Here is a 22,564-nt window from a genome sequence, read left to right on the forward strand (position 1 = left end):
TTTTTATTTTATTGGGCAGATGTAGTTCTACGCTACAGTTAGGACATCACGTCTTAAGACAAAAACAGACATCAACCAACACTGCAAACATACGTGACACTACCTACACAAACTGACAAAGCTATTACAGTTTTAGAACATGTGCCTATCAATTACCAACAAGTATTGAAAAAAACTGTGTTGTTAAATAAACTAGACTTGTAATTTATGTTCTCAAGGTACACCTTTAAAGAAAGTACATTTTCCAAATCCTGAACCAAGCCCATTAGCCCGAACTAAAGGTCAGGAACTGAGTCGAGCTAAAGAAGCATCCTTCGCTAATTTCCTTGTATCATTTCTCTGTAATGTAGGCCTAAACTATAGGTGAAGCAACATTATTTTTGGAGCGGAGCATCTGTTTTAAGCCATCGCTTTTTTCTGTCCTACTGTATGTACAGTGCAGATGGGATTTGGACAAGGAAAGGATGCCACCCCTAAAGAAAACAGTTTTTTCTACCTGAAGTTAACTCGATACTTCCATCTCCTGGTCGCTCTCCATATTTTCATGCGGTTTTCAGTGCAGTTTAAAATGTTTCTAAAAGGACAAGAATATTCAAACGTTCTTTTCTTCAAAGTAGTCTAGCATTTATTTTCTATTACTTTTGAACAACTTTAAACATCAATATTTCAGTTATTCAGCTATGCTACTTACTGCTTGTAAAGAAGGAAAAACTCTTGGTTGGTCCTGGTAGGCCTATCCTACCATTTCAACTTCACAGCTGCCTGTGAAGGTAGCCGAAGTGAACAGCTATTTTGCGTTCAGTAGTTCTTCATGACAAATATGCACTTGGGTCGAGACAGGAGTTAATTCCAAATATAAAATATGCTTTAAAAGGTTGCCGTTTTTCACATTCCAAATATAACATATATTTTAAAAGGTTGCCGTATTTGAATTTGTGAATGTTTTTGGTCACAATATAGTGACATGCCCATATAGTATTATTAACCGCAAAGTTGCCTCATTAAATTCAGAGGATGCCAACTGCTCACGTACAAAAGAGTTCGAAAAAAATAGATAAATAAGCAGAGGGCACATCAGAAACGGTTTTTTTTTTAAAGAGTTCTGATAGCATAACCAGTCACACCATTCTGTTAGGCTATACCTTTTACCATATTATCAATGCATTTATGTAAAACCGGTATAATTTTATGTGGAGTTTTGCACAAAATCTTTTGATATTTAGCCATATGCCTTTGGGCCCTCACATTAAACACACATTGAACCAGTGCACACTAGTGGTGTGTATTAATGGATTCAAAGGGAAGCCAGGCTTCCCAAAGAAATGGACAAATAAATAACAAAATAATTTATATTTTGTCTCTCTGTGTTTCATAATGTTCCGGCTGAATGGATCTCACTTGAAAAAGCATTCGAGCGACACAGCGCCCCTCTGTCTCTATGTGTAGGCCATCTACATTTGAAGTCAGAAGTTTACATACACTTGGGTTGGAGTCATTAAAACTCGTTTTTCAACCACTCCACAAATTTCTTGTTAACAAACTATAGTTTTGGCAAGTTGGTTAGGACATCTACATTGTGCATGACACAAGTAATTTTTCCAACAATTGTTTACAGATCACAATTCCAGTGGGTCAGAAAGTTACATACACTAAGTTGACTGTGCCTTTAAACAGCTTGGAAAATTCCAGAAAATGTTGTCATGGCTTTAGAAGATTCTGATAGGCTAATTGACATCATTTCAGTCAATTGGAGGTGTACCTGTGGATGTATTTCAAGGCATACCTTCAAACTCAGTGCCTCTTTGCTTGACATCATGGGAAAATCTAAATAAATCAGCCAAGATCTCAGAAAAATAATTGTAGACCTCCACAAGTCTGGTTCATTATTGGGAGCAATTTCCAAACGCCTGAAGGTACCACGTTCATCTGTACAAACAATAATACGCAAGTATAAACACCATGGGACCACGCAGCCGTCATACCGCTTAGGAAGGAGATACGTTCTGTCTCCTAGAGATGAATGTACTTTGGTGCGAAAAGTGCAACTCAATCCCAGAACAACAGCAAAGGACCTTATGAAGATGCTGGAGGAAACGGGTACAAAAGTATCTATATCCACAGTAAAACGAGTCCTATATCAACACAACCTGAAAGGCCGCTCAGCAAGGAAGAAGCCACTGCTCCAAAACCGGCATAAAAAAGCCTGTCTACGGTTTGCAACTGCATATGGGGACAAAGATTGTACTTTTTGGAGAAATGTCCTCTGGTCTGATGAAACAAAAATAGAACCGTTTGGCCATAATGACCATCATTATGTTTGAAGGAAAAAGGGGGATGCTTGCAACCCGAAGAACACCATCCCGACCGTGAAGAGGCACGGGGTGGCAGCATCATGTTGTGGAGGTGCTTTGCTGCAAGAGGGACTGGTGCACTTCACAAAATAGATGGCATCACGAGGGAAAAAAATGATGTGGATATATTGAAGCAACAGCTCAAGACATCAGTCAGGAAGTTAAAGCTTGGTCGCAAATGGGTCTTCCAAATGGACAATGACCCCAAGCATACTTCCAAAGTTGTGGCAAAACGCATCAAGGACAACAAAGTCAAGGTATTGGAGTGGCCATCACAAAGCCCTGACCTCAATCCTATAGAAAATTTGTGGGCAGAACTGAAAAAGCGTGTGCGAGCAAGGAGGCCTACAAACATGACTCAGTTACACCAGCTCTGTCAGGAGGAATGGGCCAAAATTCACCCAACTTATTGTGGGAAGCTTGTGGAAGGCTACCTGAAACGTTTGACCCAAGTTAAACAATTTAAAGGCAATGTTACCAAATACTAATTGGGTGTATGTAAACTTCTGACCCACTGGGAATGTGATGAAAGAAATAAAAGCTGAAATAAATCATTCTCTCTACTATTATTCTGACATTTCACATTCTTAAAATAATGTGGTGATCCTAACTGACCTAAGACAGGGAATTTTTACTAGGATTAAATGTCAGGAATTGTGAAAAACTGAGTTCAAATGTATTTGGCTAAGGTGTATGTAAACTTCCGACTTCAACTGTATATGATGCTGTCTGGTCCAAACGAGTATGACATTGTTGCTGCCCATAGCACTGAACGCAAGGGAAGCCAGAGAGCATCTGGCCTCACATGACAAAAAAAGTATACTAAACTGTGAATGGTCCTAGCGCACCAAAAAAAAGTGCCAGACTCACCGGGGATTTGGAGTCACTCCTATCAAAGCCCATTGAGAGCAAACATCATTGACAGAAAAACACGAATTGTTGCATCTCGTTGTGTTGTTGTCCTCCGGTGGCTAGCTAGCTAAAATTGGCCCTTTCCTTAATTAGCCATGGATGGAGATAAGGATTTGGACTTGTGGTTTTAGTTAATTATCCGTACTGGCCAATGATTATAACGGTGATTCTGATCCAACCACTAATTCATACATTGTTGTGCTCCTGGCCTGAGAGGATGGAAGTTTAATATGTAGCTAGATGTAGAAGGCTACTGTTAACTAGCTAAGGTTACCCATGATTGGAAGGTAGGCTGGCGAGCAAGCAATTAGCCAGGTAGCATAGGACAACAAAAAAATTAAAACGTGTACTGTATGACAGAGTGATAGAAAGTTTCATCAACATGAAAGAGAGAGGATGGCATTGGCGTTTCTCTACAAGTAGGGTGAGTTAACATGTTTTTCTACTTCACAATGTCATTTACAAAATAGCCTCCAACACTGATTTTTTTTTTGAATGCAGTCTATCACAGTGCCATCCGTTTTGTCACCAAAGCCCCATATACTACCCACCACTGCGGCCTGAATGCTCTCTTTGGCTGGCCCTCGCTACATATTCGTTGCCAAACCCACTAGCTCCAGGTCATCTATAAGTCTTTGCTAGGTAAAGCCCCGCCTTATCTCAGCTCACTGGTCACCATAGCAGCATCCACCCGTAGCACGCGCTCCAGCAGGTATATTTCACTGGTCACCCCCAAAGCCAATTCCTTTTTTGTCCGCCTTTCCTTCAAGTTCTCTGCTGCCAATGACTGGAACGAATTGCAAAAATCACTGAAGCTGGAGACTCATATCTCCCTCACTAACTTTAAGCACCAGCTGTCAGAGCAGCTCACAGATCACTGCACCTGTACATAGCCCATCTGTAAATAGCCCATCCAACTACCTCATCCCCATACTGTTATTTATTTTTCACTCCTTTGCACCCCAGTATCTCTACTTGCACATTCATCTTCTGCACATCTATCACTCCAGTGTTTAATTGCTAAATTGTAATTATTTCACCACTATGGCCTATTTATTGCCTTACCTCCCTTATCTTACCTCATTTGCACACACTGTATATAGACTTTTTTTCCCCTATTGTGTTATTGACTGTAACTCTGTGTTGTTATTCGTGTTGCACGGCTTTGCTTTATTTTGGCCAGGTCGCAGTTGTAAATGAGAACGTTAAATAAAGATGCATTTAAAAAAAAAAATCAGAACTATGGACAGCAACATATTTAGCTTATGTTGATTGGACTAAATTGTTTTTGGTATATTTTAGTTGTCACTGTCTTAAGACTTAACAGAGTTGATTTGATGATGTCGAAATGTTAAAGTTCAAATGGTGCTGGAATAGCAGAGGCACCTCCTGTTTGCTTTGTAACTGGCGGTAACTCTCTGTGATTCTAAATCAATAGTTGTTTAGTGGTCGGAAAATGTCAGAAACATGAACTTGCTTGACCATGCTGTAGGTCATGTAACTGTCTGTTGCTGTACATGCAATTTGCTTTGTGGACGTCACTGGACAGAGGTTGCTATCCAGGTTTTGTGATAAAACAAAAAAGGTGTGATTTAATTTATTATACCACTGTCTTCTTACTTACTATCTCTGCCTTTTTTGGGGGGGCGGGGGGGCTTGGCTTGGCTTCCCCAGTGATTTTACTCACGCACCAACAACACACTCTAATACTCAAACAGTCTGACAGTCAAGGATAGAAGTTTGGCAAAGCAGTAAACAATCCTTGTTTTGTTTTATTCAGCATTTCACTTTAGTTGTTTTGATATCCCTTTCAATCAATAAGATCCACATCACTTTTTCTGTGGCAATAGCAGGTCCCCAACTAAAATAACCAACCAATAAAAATGTGTGATTCCCATATTTAAAACGAAAAAAGAGAAAAAAAAGGGAAAATTAATTATACAATCAAAATCTTGACACACAGGTTCATGTATGCACACATGCAAATATACATGTGCACCCACACACATGGCTGATTTATCAGAAATAACATTTGGGGCCTAAGTTCCAATTTGTGGTGAATGCACATAAAAGCCAAGACCAGGGGAGGCAGATATTTTCCTTATAATGATCATTCAAAGCGTTAATTTGCACGGGGCAGGATTTAGTCTTAATACCATAAAATAAAAATGATTTGGCTGTTTTAACATGACTGATTACTTTGAGTAAGGAGGATGCATTACAGAGTTCAGTGTTTCTTTTTCATCAATCGAATACAATATAGTCACTTCTCTCAACAAGACATTGCTTCCTTCTCAATTCTAATCTGGCAAGCCACAACTACTGCTATTTTGTATTATTATTTTTTTTTTTACATAAATAAATGTATCTAGTTAATTTCACCCACAACTGTAGTATTGTAGCAGAAGCTAATGGAGTGATAAGCATGTATTTTACTGGAACGGTCCGTAAGAGAGAGGCTTCTGTATTTGGCAAATCAGGTCTGAAAGTCTATCTCAGTGGCTTGGTCAATGGGAAGACAAGTCTTTAGCTTCTGCAGGGGACTTCCTGTGCCCGCTCAGAGTGTCTGTTGCTCGGTTACGTCCTTGCAGCAGGGTCCTCCATAGCTTGTGCTTGAAGGCTTGTCTTCACCCCCCCCACCCCTCCCGTGATATGGACTGTTTGAATTTGCCATTTTGGTTTCTAACCAGCACCAGACTTTTTAAAGTTTGATATGTTCTTCCAAATTGCTATTACATTTTGAGATTCTCTTCCTTAGGAAAGACCACACATTAAAAATAAATCTATCCATTCTCCTGAACACCTTGTGGATGCATGTGGAAAAGTCTTGGGTTTGAAATGTCTCTCTTCTTGTATCTGTATATCCTCATTTGATAAAGCACCCACATATTCGTAGCAGCTCTTGGGGGAATCGTTGCGTTGCGCACAGGGAGGATACCTCCTTAGCCTGGATTTTGACACCATAAGGCAGAGTGAGCAAAGGTGGTCAGGAGAGGGTGAGAGATATTGTCACGCACCTCCATTTTGACTGAGATTATTACAGTCAGTCAAGAAGACGTGACTAACTGGAGTAGACTGGAAGAGCAGAGCAAAGACGAGGAGAGGGGAGGTTAGGGTATAAATCATGACAAAGTAAACCGTATCTGTGTTTTGTCTGTCTGGTCTGTCTGGTCTAGTGTGTCTAGGCGCTTGGTCTGGAGGATTGGTCTGGAGATTGGGGTTGTGGGGAAAAAAGAGGGAAGGTGGGCTCCGGTCAGGAGCCTAGTCATTTCTGTCGGGCGAAAGCTCTGTACATGGCAAAGCCTAGGACCGCGACCACTGCTGCTCCTAGCGTCACTCTCAGCCAGAAGGATGTATTGCTCATGTCGGAGCCATTCAGATGTCTGTGGGGGGGGACAAAGGCGTCAATGAAAGGACATATGAAACTGCATAGAGGTGCAGACATGAAAAAAGTGACATGATTTTCCTGTTTCTCAACACTGAATCGCGAAACTATAGATTAAATGGTGAGTGATTGAAAGAGGGACCAACAGTTTGTCAAATGTGACAGAGAACTCATACGTACGGGAACATGGCGGCCCAGGCCAGCTTGGTGTAGATGTTCTTGCTGGTGGAGTCCAGGGACAGGCCGGAGAAGGGGAGCGGCGGAGGCAGTCGGTGTTTGTAGCAGAACTCTGCCGGGGTCATCCCGTGGAGCTGTCTCACCTCGGGGAGGTCCGCTTTGGAGGCCACCATCACACAGGGAATACTGCTGTCCATGTAGTGTTGCTACAGAAAGGAAAGTAGACAGATGTGGATGAAGAGGAATGGGATATGGCGAAGAGAAAGAGGATGTGGGGAAGAAAGAAAGGAGGGAGACATTGAACAGATTCCTGATATCTGTGAAAACCAGAGAAGCTCTGAAGAAGACATGATATCCCACACACCTTGTAGATGCTGGCGCAGTAGTCGAAGGAGTGGGGGTCGCTGACATCATACATGAGACAGGCTACGTCACACAGCGCATCCGACTCCTTTAGGAACTTTGTTTCCACGTCCACCTCGTAGAGCTGCCAGGGGAAGACAACAGATGGGAGGTGAGGCTAATGTACTCTACCAACGGTCAGGGGTCAGAGTTGAGGTCAAAGTAAAAAGGTACGGAACTCACGATGAGGAACTTCTCCTGGTTGCTAACTTGGACAGTGTTTATGGTGTAGAGGGAAAAGCCACCAGTGGAACGCTCCTCTCTCTGAAACAAACACACCGACTGTTACTCTCATTAGTTGTAGCAATGTTAGTAGTTGGGGTCTTCAACATCATTTCTCAGCTCGAACACGTATTGACAAAGCGGGATGGTTTTACAATGAAGAGTTCAAGGCGTACTACTAGTAACAAAGTACTAAACGGTTCCTCCAGGAATGTGTGATTCTGTATCGCTATTTAGTCTAAATAACAGGCCAACAACAGCGAGATGATCGTACCGCTGTGTTTCGGCCGAGGAAGGCCTGGAGGAAGGCAGACTTCCCAGTACCCCGTGGTCCGATCACCTTACATAGGAACACCGACCGCTGAGTCTGGCCCTTCTCCAGGTCCACAGCCTTCTCCCGCGTCACTGCAGAGGGACACATACGGATAGCGCCAATACAGACACACACCGAAAACACAGGGAGTACACATACACTGAAAAACATATCAGGACAGGGAACCATTGATTAATATGATGGAGCACTATCAAAGCATTTCAAACATAATCGTATTTCCCCTTGTGGGTAATGCGGGATACATTTTGAATCTGATCTAAGGTGGTAGGACCTCTCCCACATTTATAGCAGGGTCAGCTAAACCTGCTAGACTCTGTGGCACAGACTGAGTGGGTGTGAGACTTACGTCACCCTACCCTAATCCTGCTACCCCATGCAGCCACGCCCTCAGTTTTACACACACCAACCAGCGTTCCTGAAGCACCCTTGTGGATGCAGGTTTCCGCTTCAAACAATCCCACTTGGTTTCACTGGAAGGTGGGTTGAGGTTAATTGACTAAATGACCAATTGAAGGAATGCAACTACGACATTATTGGTACCCTCAAATAAATGTGTGAATTTTGTGTTAGCAGCGCATATAATAACTACACAACACACACTCTGGTAGTCTTCACACCAGTCAAATAGCATACTCAAAGTTGACCTTTCAGAGTCACTGTACATCCTCAGAAGGCATACATGTACTGGATATAATTCCGTCTGTAGGGCCTATAGTGAACCAGATTATAGTTTTAATCCTCCTCTATGTACAGCGAGTGAGGTTTACTGCGGCACTAGGATTATAGGTTCTTGTTAACATACAGTCTATTTTCCCAGAGAGGCTACTTGCAGCAATGTAAAAACAAAACAAAAAGATGTGTTGACATGCGTACAGTCACAGACCTGTGACTGCAGTGGTTTGGGAGTCCTGCTCAGTGAGAATAGAATAGCCCAGGTATCCCAAGTACTCCAGACAGCGATGGATGTCAAGGTACGCTGAAAGCCTGTATATGGAGAGTAGTCACATTAGTGAAATTAGAGGAGGGAATAGGAAAACACTCACTGTCCTAACCTAACATTCATTTGTACTCACGGACCTCCTTACACAGAAATTCTAAACATAAAAACCCCCATGGCTGACATACACACATTGTCTGACAGACATGCACACAAAGCTACAGTGCCTTATTCAGACCCCTTGACTTATCCCACATTTTATTACATTACAGCCTTACTCTAAAATTGATTAAAATGTTTCCCCCCCCCTCTCATCAATCCACACACAATATCTCATAATGACAAAACAAAAACAGGTTTAGAAATGTTTGCTAATTTATAAAAAAGAAAATACTGAAATATCACATTTACATAAGTATTCCTTTACTCAGTACTCTGTTGAAGCACCTTTGGTAGCGATTACAGCATCGAGTCTACTTGGGTATGACGCTACAAGCTTGGCACACCTGTATTTGGGAAGTTTCTCCCATTTTGCTCTGCAGATCCTCTCAAGCTCTCTCAGGGTGGATGGGGAGAGTTGCTGCACAGCTATTTTCAGGTCTCTCCAGAGATGTTTGATCGCGTTCAAGTCCGAGCTCTGGCTGGGCCACTCAAGCACATTCAGAGATTTGTCCCGAAGCCACTCCTGTGTTGTCTTGGCTGTGTGCTTAGGGTCGTTGTCCTGTTGGAAGGTGAACCCCCCCCCCCCACGCAGTGAGGTCCTGAGTGCTCTGGAGCAGGTTTTCATCAAGAAACTCTGTACTTTGCTCCTTTCATCTTTCCCTCGATCCTGATTAGTCTCCCAGTCCCTGCCGCTGAATCCCCACAGTATGATGTTGCCACAACCATGCTTCACCGTAGGGATGGTGCCAGGTCTCTTCCAGACATGACGTTTGGCATTCAGGCCTAAGAGTTCAATCTTGGTTTCATCAGTCCTTAGTCTGAGTCTTTAGGTGCCTTTTGGCAAAGTCCAAGCGGGCTGTCATGTGCCTTTTACTGGAGTGGCTTCCATCTGGCCACTCTACCATAAAAGCCTGATTGGTAGAGTGCTGCAGAGATGGTTGTCCTTCTGGAAGGTCCTACCATCTCCAAAGAGGAACTCTAGAGCTCTATCAGAGTGACCATCGGGTTCTTGGTCACCTCCCTGACTGAGGCCATTTTCTCACGATTTTTATTTAAAAAAATGTATTTAACCTTTATTTAACGATTCCTCAGTTTGGCCGGGCTGCCAGCTCTAGGAAGAGTCTTGGTGGTTCCAAACTTGGAGGCCACTGTGTTCTTGGGAACCTTCAATGCTGCAGACATGTTTTCATACCCTTCCCCAGATATGCGCCTCAACACAATCCTGTCTCGGAGCTCTACGGACAATTCCTTCAACCCTAATGGCTTGGTTTTTGCTCTTAGATGCACTGTCAACTGTGGGACCTTATGTAGACAAGTGTGTCTTTCCAAATCATGTCCAATCAATTGAATTTACCACAGCTGACAGTGTGGGCTCAAATCAAGTTGTAGAAACATATCCAGGATGATCAGTGGAAACAGGATGCACCTGAGCTCAACTTCGAGTCTCATAGCAAAGGGCTGAATACTTATGTAAATAAGGTATCTGTTTTTTTATTTGTAATAAATTTGCTAAAATTTCTAGCCTGTTTTTGCTTTGTCATTATGGGGTATTGTGTGTAGATTTTTTAAATGTATTTAGTCCATATTAGAATAAGGCTGTAACGTAACAGAATTGGGGAAAAGTCAAGGGATCTGAATACTTTCCGAAGGCACTGTACATACCAAGATGGCTACAAAGCGAACAAGGGTCAATACTCACGTCCATTGACACATGTAGCCATGATTGGAGATGTAACCCTCGTCTGTGGTTGAGACCGCCGTGTACACGTCTGCGCCCCAGGGCATGTAGGGAAACACACTGAAGAGATTCTTAAGCTCCGCGGGAGAGAGGGCAGAGTCTTTATCCTGGTGTAAAAATGAATATTGATAGAGGGGTAAAACACACCACTAAGTCCTAACAAACTGTCAGCAGCCATAAAAACAGCCATGCTGTTGGAGTGGGGGTACATTTCAATGCCTAAAATGTGTATTCTCTTTCCGCTAAAAATATAACCTGCTTAGTGCTTTGTTGACAAATAGACAGATGGATATAAATAAATGGACTTCCTGATTGATGGCCACTGAGGCGGTCACACACCTCATCATACTTGTCAAACAGCCTCTGGAGAAACTGGTGACCCAGATGATTGAGCTCAGTGGTGCAGCCCACGGGAACCCGTAACCTGGCAACACACAACAAACAGCCATATAAATACCTGGGCTTACCGTACACACACACACACACACACACACACACACACACACACACACACAAACCCACGAGACGTTACTTGTCTGAGGTTTAGCTAACGGACGATATATCACTCTGGCTTGACAAATTAACATAAATCGTGTAAGGGCAGGATGTTTTCTGGAAAACACTGACTCACCAAAAACCTTTGTGACAATACCCGTGCAGTATCATCTTCAATATCACATTACATGGGGGAGGTAACCAACTGTCTCTAACATATGTCTGTGAGTGGGTCAGAAACATAAAGTAGTGGAGCCAGAACACATACTGTGGGTATAGGTAGTCATCCGTCAGCTCCAGCGAGTCATCGTAACCAAACTTCCTCAGGATGGTCCACGTGGTCTCGTGCCGACCCCTCTGGATGAATAACGTGTTGAGGAACAGGAAGCCTGGTGATAGAGGATACAATAGAATCAGGTCTGTTATGTCGCCATCTTATCACGTCGGCTCCATACTAACTATTGCCGCTACTAGCAACATTGAATTTCACAATTTTACCAGAGGCTAAACCCAACAAGTCCTATATCTTTATAGGCTGAGCCATCTCACTGTAGGCTCATCCCTCACCGTTCAGGGTAAGGCCATTGTCCTGCACCCCGTCGCTCGTGTTCTTCCACACCACAGTCTTCACGTCCTCCAGAGCTTGAGAGGCTAGAGGGTTCCCGAAACACGATTTCTGAGGAACCGCGCACACGCACGCACACACACACACACGCACAGAGAGAGTTGAAACTATACCCGGTGTTCCAATGGCCATGCCATTGTGGGAGGAGTGGGAGGCCCCAGTGCACAACTGAGCAAGAGGACAAGTACATTAGTGTGTCTAGTTTGAGATACAGACACCTCACAAGTCCTCAACTGGCAGCTTCATTAAATAGTACCTGCAAAACACAAGTCTCAACGTCTACAGTGAAGAGGCGACTCCAGGATGCTGGCCTTCTAGGCAGAGTTCCTCTGTCCAGTGTCTGTGTTCTTTTGCCCATCTTAATATTTTATATTTATTGGCTAGTCTGAGATATGGCTTTTTCTTTGCAACTCTGCCTAGAAGGCCAGCATCCCTGAGTCGCCTCATCACTGTTGACGTTGAGACTGGTGTTTTGCAGGTACTATTTAATGAAGCTGACAGTTTTAGGACTTGTGAGGCGCATTTCTGATAAATTTCAAGTTATTTTAATAGACACATTTTTGTTGGCTTTTCTTTCAAAAACAAGGACATTTCTAAGTGACCCCAAACTTTAGTGTATATATTAGTAGTGTATATATTAATAGATTAATTGACGTATGGTTGATAGATTAAAGGATGAGGATGGATGGATGAGTGTTATTTGATTCTCACCTGGAAGCAGTTGAGTTCAGTGTCACTGAGGATGCGGTCATGGTCCTGGTCTGAGATGCTGAAGACTCGGCTAAGTGCTCGGACACACATTGACTTTAACTGGAAGTAACATCAACACACAGACACAGTTAACACTCAACAACCAAGATTCCGCAGTAAAACCAGGTCATTCCAAGGTATAAGCTAAAGCGATCCTCAAAATGTCCTCCCTGACCTGTTTGTCTTCCGGGTCGTAGAGCGGGGCGGTGGGGTGGAGCACAGCCTTCTGAGCGTAGTAGAACAGTTCAGAGATGTTCTTCAGGTTCTTGGCAGAACACTTGGGAGAGAAAAGTCAAAACCTCAGGTTTCCCTAATCATAGGTGTGTTCAAACAAAAACAGTTTAACTAAATATTGTTTGCATAAGATCGGTGGGAGTAATTATTGGTGTGAAACCAGGTCCTCATTGCGTTGAGTGAGTGGGGAGGCAGCTGAAGAGAGCAGAGTGAGTTATGAGATGCAAGCCTTACCTCAACACAGGTCTCAATCTCAGAAAACTGGTTCATGATAGGTAGAATGGTCTCCATGGAGCTCCCAGAGCGAAGGTCCGATTTATTCCCCACTAGGATTATGGGAACTCTGTGACATCATAAGGAATGCATTAAAGATCAAAGATATCCAAATGTTTTATGACACAAAAGGCCAAAGAGGCTAGTTCAAGCACAACACTTTAAGGCAACGACGACACACACAAGCTTCTAAGCACATGTCATTGAAACAACAGTATGCACATACTTATTCCCCTTCTCTGCTTCGCCATTTACCAAGGGGATCCATTTTGTTCGGATCTGAAAGGCGAGTAGCATAAGAAATTATAGCAAAACACTAATAAAATCTCTCATTTATCATATTGGTCCCATACTGTAGGCTACATTATACAAATGCTTGTTATACCATGCCAAATGCTTCCATATTGGTTTTTCCAAGAAGGAAATTTAAGCTCTATCAAAAACAGTGCACATGTGTGAGAGAGGATACCTTGTCTATAGTTTCCTCCTGGGTGACGTCATAGACCACACACACCACGTTGGCCTGCATGAGTTGAGAAATCATGATTGGAGTGCAAGGTCTTTATCGTCAACTAAAGCACGCAATCGAACACATTCTCCAAATGATTGTGAATTTGTAAGGTACAGCTGGGAAAGGCTCACTACCACACATACTCAACACATGATTAAATAATGAGGCGAGATCAACTGGTGGTCATCTACAGATGCTTCTCCTGTTCATTAGTGCACTTTGACAGCTGTTAGGTTTCGGTTAGATTAGTAAAAATATATATTTTTTAAAACATTAAAAATGCACTATGTGGGTTGAATGCTGTAACACAGACTAAAACAATGAATAAAAGTCCCATGATGGTAGTGACTCCCCATTAAAGCTTATCACCTATTAACCACCAGTTAATAAGTGAGGGCACACACTTAGTGTGTTGTGAATTCTGTAATGAATGTATTGTATTGTTTTAAAATTGTATAACTGCCTTAATTTTGCTGGACCCCAGGAAGAGTAGCTGCTGCTTTGACAGCAGCTAATGGGGATCCATAATAAATACAACACAAAGTTATTCACATTACTTTAATAAAATATTTATGTTGTTGTGTATATTACATTTGTTTTATTTGATCACTATTATTTCATTCCAAGTCATCAGCTCATCTTTTTAGAGCTGCTGCCTATGCTGTCTGACAAAATCACTATTTTTGTAGTTTTCAACGTAAATAAGGCATACTTTTATGACTGCTGAATAACAATACCTCGCAAAGCAACTGCTCTCTATGTATCCCCTCTTGATTGCACATTCTTCTATCTCTTACGTGGCAGGCGTAAAAGAAACAGACCAGACAAGCAGCCACGCAATGGATTATGGTCATTGTAGTATATTATCATGTTTTCTGCGCATTGAGCTCACAGGAAAAAAAACTAAAAAATGATTTAACCGACGTCAGTCAATTAGTTGTTTAAAAACAGAAAAATAACAGATATTTCAATTAATAGCTTAGCACTACCTGTTCAGCTAGGTGTAGCGTGAAGTTTCCCCTAGATGATGATCTTGGGTCAGTTTAGTATTTTCCCCACTAATGGTTAAGGTTAGGATTGAGGGAGGGGAAGCTGATCCTAGATCTGTACCTAGGGGAAACTTCACCCTTGAGCGTTCAGCTAAGGAAGAAGTGGGTCAACACTGAGAACTAGCCTTACCTTGATAATCTCCTCTCTGAGGACCTCATCAGTCTGTTCCGTTTCTGTAGGGCCAAAACAATGCACTCAATTTAATCAACTGATAACCAGTTGATAACAGTCACAGCACCTCATCAGCAGCAGCACTGAATTGGACCGATAAGCAAGCAATTACACTTAACCAGCAGTTCTGTTAGCTTGCAGACAAGACTTTCTGGCAGCTAGGAAGATATTTGGTCTTCATAGAGACGCACAGGCACATACACAGACTACAGCAAGAGAGTTGTATTAGGCCACTGAGCGAACAGCACCTCACCTGAGTAGTCCACTATGTGTGTGGGCACCTTCTCTGGAGTGACATCGGCAGGGATAGTGATCTCCTCAGCTCGGAGGGGCACCTAAGGGGGATTATATAGATTCAACAGTTTGACAGAGGGATTCCATTAACCTTTAATTAGCTTGGAACTGACAGGCTGAAATTAACTTCATGATTAGAGTGTGAGGAGTGTTTAGGCATTACACTGTCTGAGACTGGGATAATGACTTGGAAATGTCCTCTTTTTTGGATGAGGTGAGGAGAAGTGGCATATTATGAGTACAATACTACAATAACGAGTGCTTATATATGCAAAGTAAAGAGGACTAATGGAGGTTTATTTTCCCTACCAATCACACTTTCACAGTTGATGGTTATCGCCGACACCAAACTGAATAGAGCCACCTTCTGTGTGCTGTGGTGTAGATAGCAGACAATGTGTATGCAAACTTTGAATGTACCAAGCCAATGAGAATACTGCTTTTGTACGGTGTAGCAGTAGTCAGTGGATACATCTTTTATAAATAAGCTGACTATTTAGTCATCAATGTAGTGTTTGCATTCGGTGGGTATAATTTGATAGATGTGTCAGCACTGCAGACAAAACTGAGAAATAAACCAGTGGGAATGTACAGTCATAGCTACACTTACATGTTCAGGAAACTCCTCCCCAACCAATGACATGATGAGTGATGTTTTGCCCACCTTGGCTGTTGACAGAGGGGTGAAAAGTGGAACGAGACATTACTGAAAAAGGAGGAAAATGAAGCATGGAAGAAGAGTATTTCTGGACTGCAAAACACACTTCACCTTGAGGTCATACCCTCAGGTAAATAGATCACATTCTCCAGCTCATAAGTAGCCAGAGCTGGATTACATGGGGGGCTAATACTTAAGCTGAACTATAACTAAGTCTAGCTAGTTAAATGTCTTTATTTTATTAACCACAGAGTACGGCCTGATAAGGGGTTCTCTCTGACATTCTCTTGTTGAGTTTCCACGTCCTGGACACGATGGGTTCAGTGTTCATGAATAGGTCTGTTCATGAATAGCCCTGTTCATGAATAGCCTATTCAAATAAAGGGGCAATCAAAGTAGCTAAACTTACAATGCAGCTAGGGATACAAAGATAACAATTAGGAAAATACTTGGGGGTAGTTACTTGTAACAGTTAGCTAACTAGCTAGAATAGATCTGTTTTTTCCCCGAACCACCAACCACCAATATTGTCAGCAAAACATGTCAAATAACAAACATGCTCTTTAGCACACTTGGTGGCAAGGTATCTAAGTTAGTTAGCTAGCTAACGAATGAGAAAACATGTTGACAGTTAACTATCTAGCTAAATAGTTCTACCTAGCTACTAACTTGGCTAGCTAACATTAGCTAACGTAGGCTAGTACTGTAAGTGCATGTGCAAAACAACACGTACTGACTAGTACTGTCAGATTTGGTGCTGGCTAACTAGCTAATGTTAGACTAGCTATGTTATGTACCTAAATCATAATGATGGGATGGCTGGCAATGCTATAACATTAGGTAATTAGCTAGTAATTCACGGGGGGGGAATCCAGAAAACTGCAGGTTTCCATCAGGCAGTCTGTAGCTAACAACGTTGGCAACGTTAAGGCGTTAGCTGTACAGTGGCTAACTAACGTTAGCGCGCTAAATATGTGTGTCAATATTAAATTAGAATTGACTTACGTTCCCCCAATAACAGTATCCTGACATCTCGTTTCATGTTTCGCTCCCTTTTCCAATGAGTGTACTCTGCTGGGTCTAATGCGTCTAAATTAGTTTGACTTTTTAACCGCTGTTCAGGTAGCTAGCTACCTCTCGGACCCATTCCAGCTAGCTAGCTAGTAGCTACAGTTAGCGAGCAGCACCCAAGGAGAAATCTAGTGGCTTCCGGTTCAAGAGAGCCAAAAATAGCGCCCACTGTCGTCCATAGAGTGGGCGAACTTGTAGCTACTGTAACAATATCATGTGTACCAAGTACAGCAAGTGACTACAGGTTTTAAGAATGTCCTCTCTATAAGCCTGAGGCACAAAAAAAGCAAACAACCAATTTATTGACTCCACAATGTCAGATTTAATTGTCCATTTTTCCCAATACTTAAATCAAATCAAAGTTTATTTGTCACGTGCGCCGAATACCACAGGTGTAGACCTTACAGTGAAATGCTTACTTACAGGCTCTCTTACAGGCTCTAACCAATCAGTCTGATGGATAACAGTCAGACGCTGTATTATAAAGATACAAATTGGTCATCAGTATTGGTAGTATGTTTATTGGTCTTACCAAACCCTCTTTAATGTAACCTAAGTGTTGGGGGCCACCATGGCGGCTATCACGTTACTTTAAATAACAATCATATAATCTGCACATTGTCGAACTAATCAAATCAAAGATTGGTCACTGTTCAGATGTATGGTCCAGGTCTCCAGGCAGCCAACTAGACAATTTCATATACGTAGGCACAGGATAAAGTTGTTATGCACATCATATAAAAAGGTTAAACAAAATTGACAGATTTTAACTTCGCAATTTATTGTTATATCTATGTTGTAATACATTTATGTATTTTTGGGGGTTCAGAATATATCCACAACTTTATCTTTAGCCATTATAGGTCAGGGTTGCCTCTAGTAAAATCACAAGAAAGTAAATAAAGTATTAATATTGGCATGAGAATCTTAGAACCAAAACAATGACCACGTTTGTGACAATTGAAATACACCAATAAAGTGCCAAACATACAGAATGGTGTATTTAAAATATATACACTGCTCAAAAAAATAAAGGGAACACTTAAACAACAGAATGTAACTCCAAGTCAATCACACTTCTGTGAAATCAAACTGTCCACTTAGGAAGCAACACTGATTGACAATAAATTTCACATGCTGTTGTGCAAATGGAATAGACAACAGGTGGAAATTATAGGCAATTAGCAAGACACCCCCAATAAAGGAGTGGTTCTGCAGGTGGGGACCACAGACCACTTCTCAGTTCCTATGCTTCCTGTCTGATGTTTTGGTCACTTTTGAATGCTGGCGGTGCTTTCACTGTAGTGGTAGCATGAGACGGAGTCTACAACCCACACAAGTGGCTCAGGTAGTGCAGCTCATCCAGGATGGCACATCAATGCGAGCTGTGGCAAGAAGGTTTGCTGTGTCTGTCAGCGTAGTGTCCAGAGCATGGAGGCGCTACCAGGAGACAGGCCAGTACATCAGGAGACGTGGAGGAGGCCGTAGGAGGGCAACAACCCAGCAGCAGGACCGCTACCTCCGCCTTTGTGCAAGGAGGAGCAGGAGAAGCACTGCCAGAGCCCTGCAAAATGACCTCCAGCAGGCCACAAATGTGCATGTGTCTGCTCAAATGGTCAGAAACAGACTCCATGAGGGTGGTATGAGGGCCCGACGTCCACAGGTGGGGGTTGTGCTTACTGCCCAACACCGTGCAGGACGTTTGGCATTTGCCAGAGAACACCAAGATTGGCAAATTCGCCACTGGCGCCCTGTGCTCTTCACAGATGAAAGCAGGTTCACACTGAGCACATGTGACAGACGTGACAGAGTCTGGAGAACGTGGAGAACGTTCTGCTGCCTGCAACATCCTCCAGCATGACTGGTTTGGCAGTGGGTCAGTCATGGTGTGGGGTGGCATTTATTTGGGGGGCTGCACAGCCCTCCATGTGCTCACCAGAGGTACCCTGACTGCCATTAGGTACCGAGATGAGATCCTCAGACCCCTTGTGAGACCATATCCTGGTGCGGTTGGCCCTGGGTTCCTCCTAATGCAAGACAATGCTAGACCTCATGTGGCTGGAGTGTGTCAGCAGTTCCTGCAAGAGGAAGGCATTGATGCTATGGACTGGCCGCCCGTTCCCCAGACCTGAATCCAATTGAGCACATCTGGGACATCATGTCTCGCTCCATCCACCAATGCCACGTTGCACCACAGACTGTCCAGGAGTTGGCGGATGCTTTAGTCCAGGTCTGGGAGGAGATCCCTCAGGAGACCATCCGCCACCTCATCAGGAGCATGCCCAGGTGTTGTAGGGAGGTCATACAGGCACGTTGAGGCCACACACACTACTGAGCCTCATTTTGACTTGTTTTAAGGACATTACATCAAAGTTGGATCAGCCTGTAGTGTGGTTTTCCACTTTAATTTTGAGTGTGACTCCAAATCCAGACCTCCATGGGTTGATAAATTGGATTTCCATTGATTATTTTTGTGTGATTTTGTTGTCAGCACATTCAACTATGTAAAGAAAAAAGTATTTAATAAGATTATTTCTTTCATTCAGATCTAGGATGTGTTGTTTAAGTGTTCCCTTTATTTTTTTAGCAGTATATAATTAACCTTTATTTAACTAGGCAAGTCAGAATGGCGAATAATGACAAATTATTGGCAGACTATTGATAACATGTTTTGAATGGGTTCTACTGCATGGAATTGCAGGAAAAAAACATTGATTTAAGTTGAGGTTAAAATGCTGTTGCGACCGGTGGCCTCCATTGTGTTTCTTGGCTGATAGGGTGACACCACAGGCTTTAAGCAGGGATAGGACCACACAGGCCAGCACCACAGAAATTCCAACCCACCTGCATCACCTGGCCATTTTTCTGTCAATGAGGAATCAAACACAGAACGTCTAAACATGGATACTCAACTCACATCGAACACACAGCCTTCTAAAACGACATAAAAACATGACAAAACTATCACCAAGCATGATACACACTGACATAGGCTGTAGTGTGTTTCTGTCACAGATCTAAGACTGTCACGGATGACAAAGTAGGCAACGAGAGACACTGAGATATGGTGCAAATATGAGGAGTTTTAGTCCTTCAATGTCACGTCCTGACCAGTTAAGGGTTATTTGTTGTTGGAGTTTGGTCAGGATGTGGCAGAGGGTATTTGTTTTATATGGTTTGGGGTGGTGGTGTAGGTAGTAGGTTGTTTTATTTATGTATTCCGGGGGTTTTGGGCACTGCTCTGTGTTTATGTATTTCTAGGTTTAGTTAGTTAGTTGTGGGTATAGGTTCTAGGTTTGTTTTCTATGTAGAGTTAATTGGGATTGGACTCCCAATTGAAGGCAGGTGTGTTGAGTTGCCTTTGATTGGGAGTCCTATATTAGTAGGGTGTGTTTGTGGGTAATTGTTTGTGAGCACTGCGTTTATTGAGCCTGCTGCACTGTCTAGTTGTGAGTATTGTTTTGTTTTTCCTGTGGATGCTTTTTGTTTTTTCCATTAAAAGAATGAGTATCCACATACCCGCTGCATTTTGGTCTTCCCTTCAACACGGCACCGTTTGTGACATTCAACTTGCAAAAGATACAAATTATGCCAGGAGAAAATGAACCAAAAAGTATTAAAATGCCAGGAAAAGATGAACCAAAAAGTATTAAAATAGACAAATAAACTGAATTGAAATGAAAACAAACTGTCCTAAAGCTTCAACTTCAAAAATAATTGAAGTCAAAAAGTGAAGAACAGAATGTAACATAAAAATAAACTCATGAATCAACTTCAAAAATAAAAAACTGACAAGTGGGAGTTTTACCTCAAGAATATACACTGAGTATACAAAACATTAAGAACACCTGGTCTTTCCATGACACACTGACCAGGTGAAACCTATGATCCCTTATTGATGTCACTTGTTAAATCCAGATTGTGTATGTGTGCCATTCAGAGGGTGAATGGGAAAACTTTCTCATGGCTTCTGGAAGGAAATGCTGTAGGAATGCTCAACCGGTGTCGCTTATTCAGCCGACAGAAACTTTCAACCGGTTCTCCCCATTAAGCGAGTCGGAGGCCGAAACTTCTCTGGTCTCTACTCCTCCCGTTGTGGGGTCTGAGACGCCTAAGGCTCCCACCATTAGCTCTGACAAATTGAAAACCCTAGTCATTGGCGACTCCATTACCCGCAGTATTAGACTTAAAACGAATCATCCAGCGATCATACACTGTTTACCAGGGGGCAGGGCTACAAGGCTAATCTAAAGACGGTGCTGGCTAAAGCTAAAACTGGCGAGTGTAGAGAGTATAGAGATATTGTTATCCACGTCGGCACCAACGATATAAGGATGAAACAGTCAGAGGTCACGAAGCGCAACATAGCTTCAGCGTGTAAATTTACATTTACATTTACATTTAAGTCATTTAGCAGACGCTCTTATCCAGAGCGACTTACAAAATGGTTCATTCACCTTATGATATCCAGTGGAACAACCACTTTACAATAGTGCATCTAAATCTTTTAAGGGGGGGGGGGTTAGAAGGATTACTTTATCCTATCCTAGGTATTCCTTAAAGAGGTGGGGTTTCAGGTGTCTCCGGAAGGTGGTGATTGACTCCGCTGTCCTGGCGTCGTGAGGGAGCTTGTTCCACCATTGGGGTGCCAGAGCAGCGAACAGTTTTGACTGGGCTGAGCGGGAACTGTGCTTCCTCAGAGGTAGGGGGGCCAGCAGGCCAGTGGTGGATGAACGCAGTGCCCTTGTTTGGGTGTAGGGCCTGATCAGAGCCTGAAGGTATGGAGGTGCCGTTCCCTTCACAGCTCCGTAGGCAATCACCATGGTCTTGTAGCGGATGCGAGCTTCAACTGGAAGCCAGTGGAGAGAGCGGAGGAGCGGGGTGACGTGAGAGAACTTGGGAAGGTTGAACACCAGACGGGCTGCGGCGTTCTGGATGAGTTGTAGGGGTTTAATGGCACAGGCAGGTAAATCAGCTAGAAAGATGTGTCGGCATCGATTAATTGTCTCTGGCCCCCTCCCAGTTAGGGGGAGTGATGAGCTCTACAGCAGAGTCTCACAACTCAATCGCTGGTTGAAAACTGTGTTCTGCCCCTCCCAAAAGATGGCCAATTATCTACAAATTCTATCTTTCTGGGACTCACCCACAAACAGGACCAAGCCTGGCCTGTTGAGGAGTGACGGACTCCATCCTAGCTGGAGGGGTGCTCTCATCTTATCTACGAACATAGACAGGGCTCTAACTCCCCTAGCTCCTCAATGAAATAGGGTGCAGGCCAGGCAGCAGGCTGTTAGCCAGCCTGCTAGTTTAGTGGAGTCTGCCACTAGCACAGTCAGCATAGTCAGCTCAGCTTTCCCCATTGAGACCGTGTCTGTGCCTCGATCAAGGTTGGGCAAAATTAAAGATGGCGGTGTTCGCTTTAGCAATCTCACTAGTATAAAGACCTCCTCCATTCCTGCCATTATTGAAAGAGATTGTGATACCTCACATCTCAAAATTGGGTTATTTAATGTTAGATCCCTCACTTCCAAGGCAGTTATAGTCAATGAACTAATCACTGATCATAATCTTGATGTGATTGGCCTGACTGAAACATGGCTTAAGCCTGATGAATTTACTGTGTTAAATGAGGCCTCACCCCCTGGTTACACTAGTGACCACACCCCCCGTGCAACCGGCAAAGGCGGAGGTGTTGCTAACATTTACGATAGCAAATTTCAATTTACAAAAAAAAAAACAATGATGTTTTCGTCTTTTGAGCTTCTAGTCATGAAATCTATGCAGCCTACTCAATCACTTTTTATAGCTACTG

At 42.9% G+C, this 22,564-nt stretch overlaps 1 protein-coding gene across 1 annotated transcript; it reads right to left on the bottom strand.

Annotated features, from left to right (window-relative positions):
* Window positions 1-4,998: 4,998 nt before the first annotated feature.
* Window positions 4,999-16,912, bottom strand: rhot2 (ras homolog family member T2). The gene is made up of 19 exons (XM_014158910.2): window positions 16,687-16,912; window positions 15,634-15,692; window positions 14,983-15,064; window positions 14,688-14,731; window positions 13,467-13,520; window positions 13,224-13,276; window positions 12,959-13,067; window positions 12,666-12,767; window positions 12,452-12,550; window positions 11,683-11,791; window positions 11,384-11,504; window positions 10,960-11,044; window positions 10,582-10,727; window positions 8,667-8,767; window positions 7,724-7,854; window positions 7,411-7,491; window positions 7,190-7,312; window positions 6,829-7,031; window positions 4,999-6,646 (listed from the first exon to the last, which is right to left on the bottom strand). The coding sequence occupies exons 1-19, from the start codon at window positions 16,721-16,723 to the stop codon at window positions 6,529-6,531; spliced, it is 1,857 nt and encodes a 618-aa protein (XP_014014385.1). The 5' UTR covers window positions 16,724-16,912; the 3' UTR covers window positions 4,999-6,528.
* Between the last annotated feature and the right edge of the window lie 5,652 nt (window positions 16,913-22,564).

The sequence above is a fragment of the Salmo salar genome, chromosome ssa19, assembly GCF_905237065.1.
Source record: "Salmo salar chromosome ssa19, Ssal_v3.1, whole genome shotgun sequence".
Taxonomy (NCBI): domain Eukaryota; kingdom Metazoa; phylum Chordata; class Actinopteri; order Salmoniformes; family Salmonidae; genus Salmo; species Salmo salar.

Bases quoted from the DNA above. Each gene is read 5' to 3' on its own strand.
- rhot2 (XM_014158910.2), bottom strand. From the start codon at position 16,723: ATGAAACGAGATGTCAGGATACTGTTATTGGGGGAAC. The intron at 15,693-16,686 runs GTAAGTCAATTC...CTCTGTCAACAG, and splicing joins GATACTGTTATTGGGGGAAC to CCAAGGTGGGCAAAACATCA. The intron at 7,855-8,666 runs GTCTGTGACTGT...GTCCCTCTGCAG, and splicing joins CCAAACCACTGCAGTCACAG to TGACGCGGGAGAAGGCTGTG.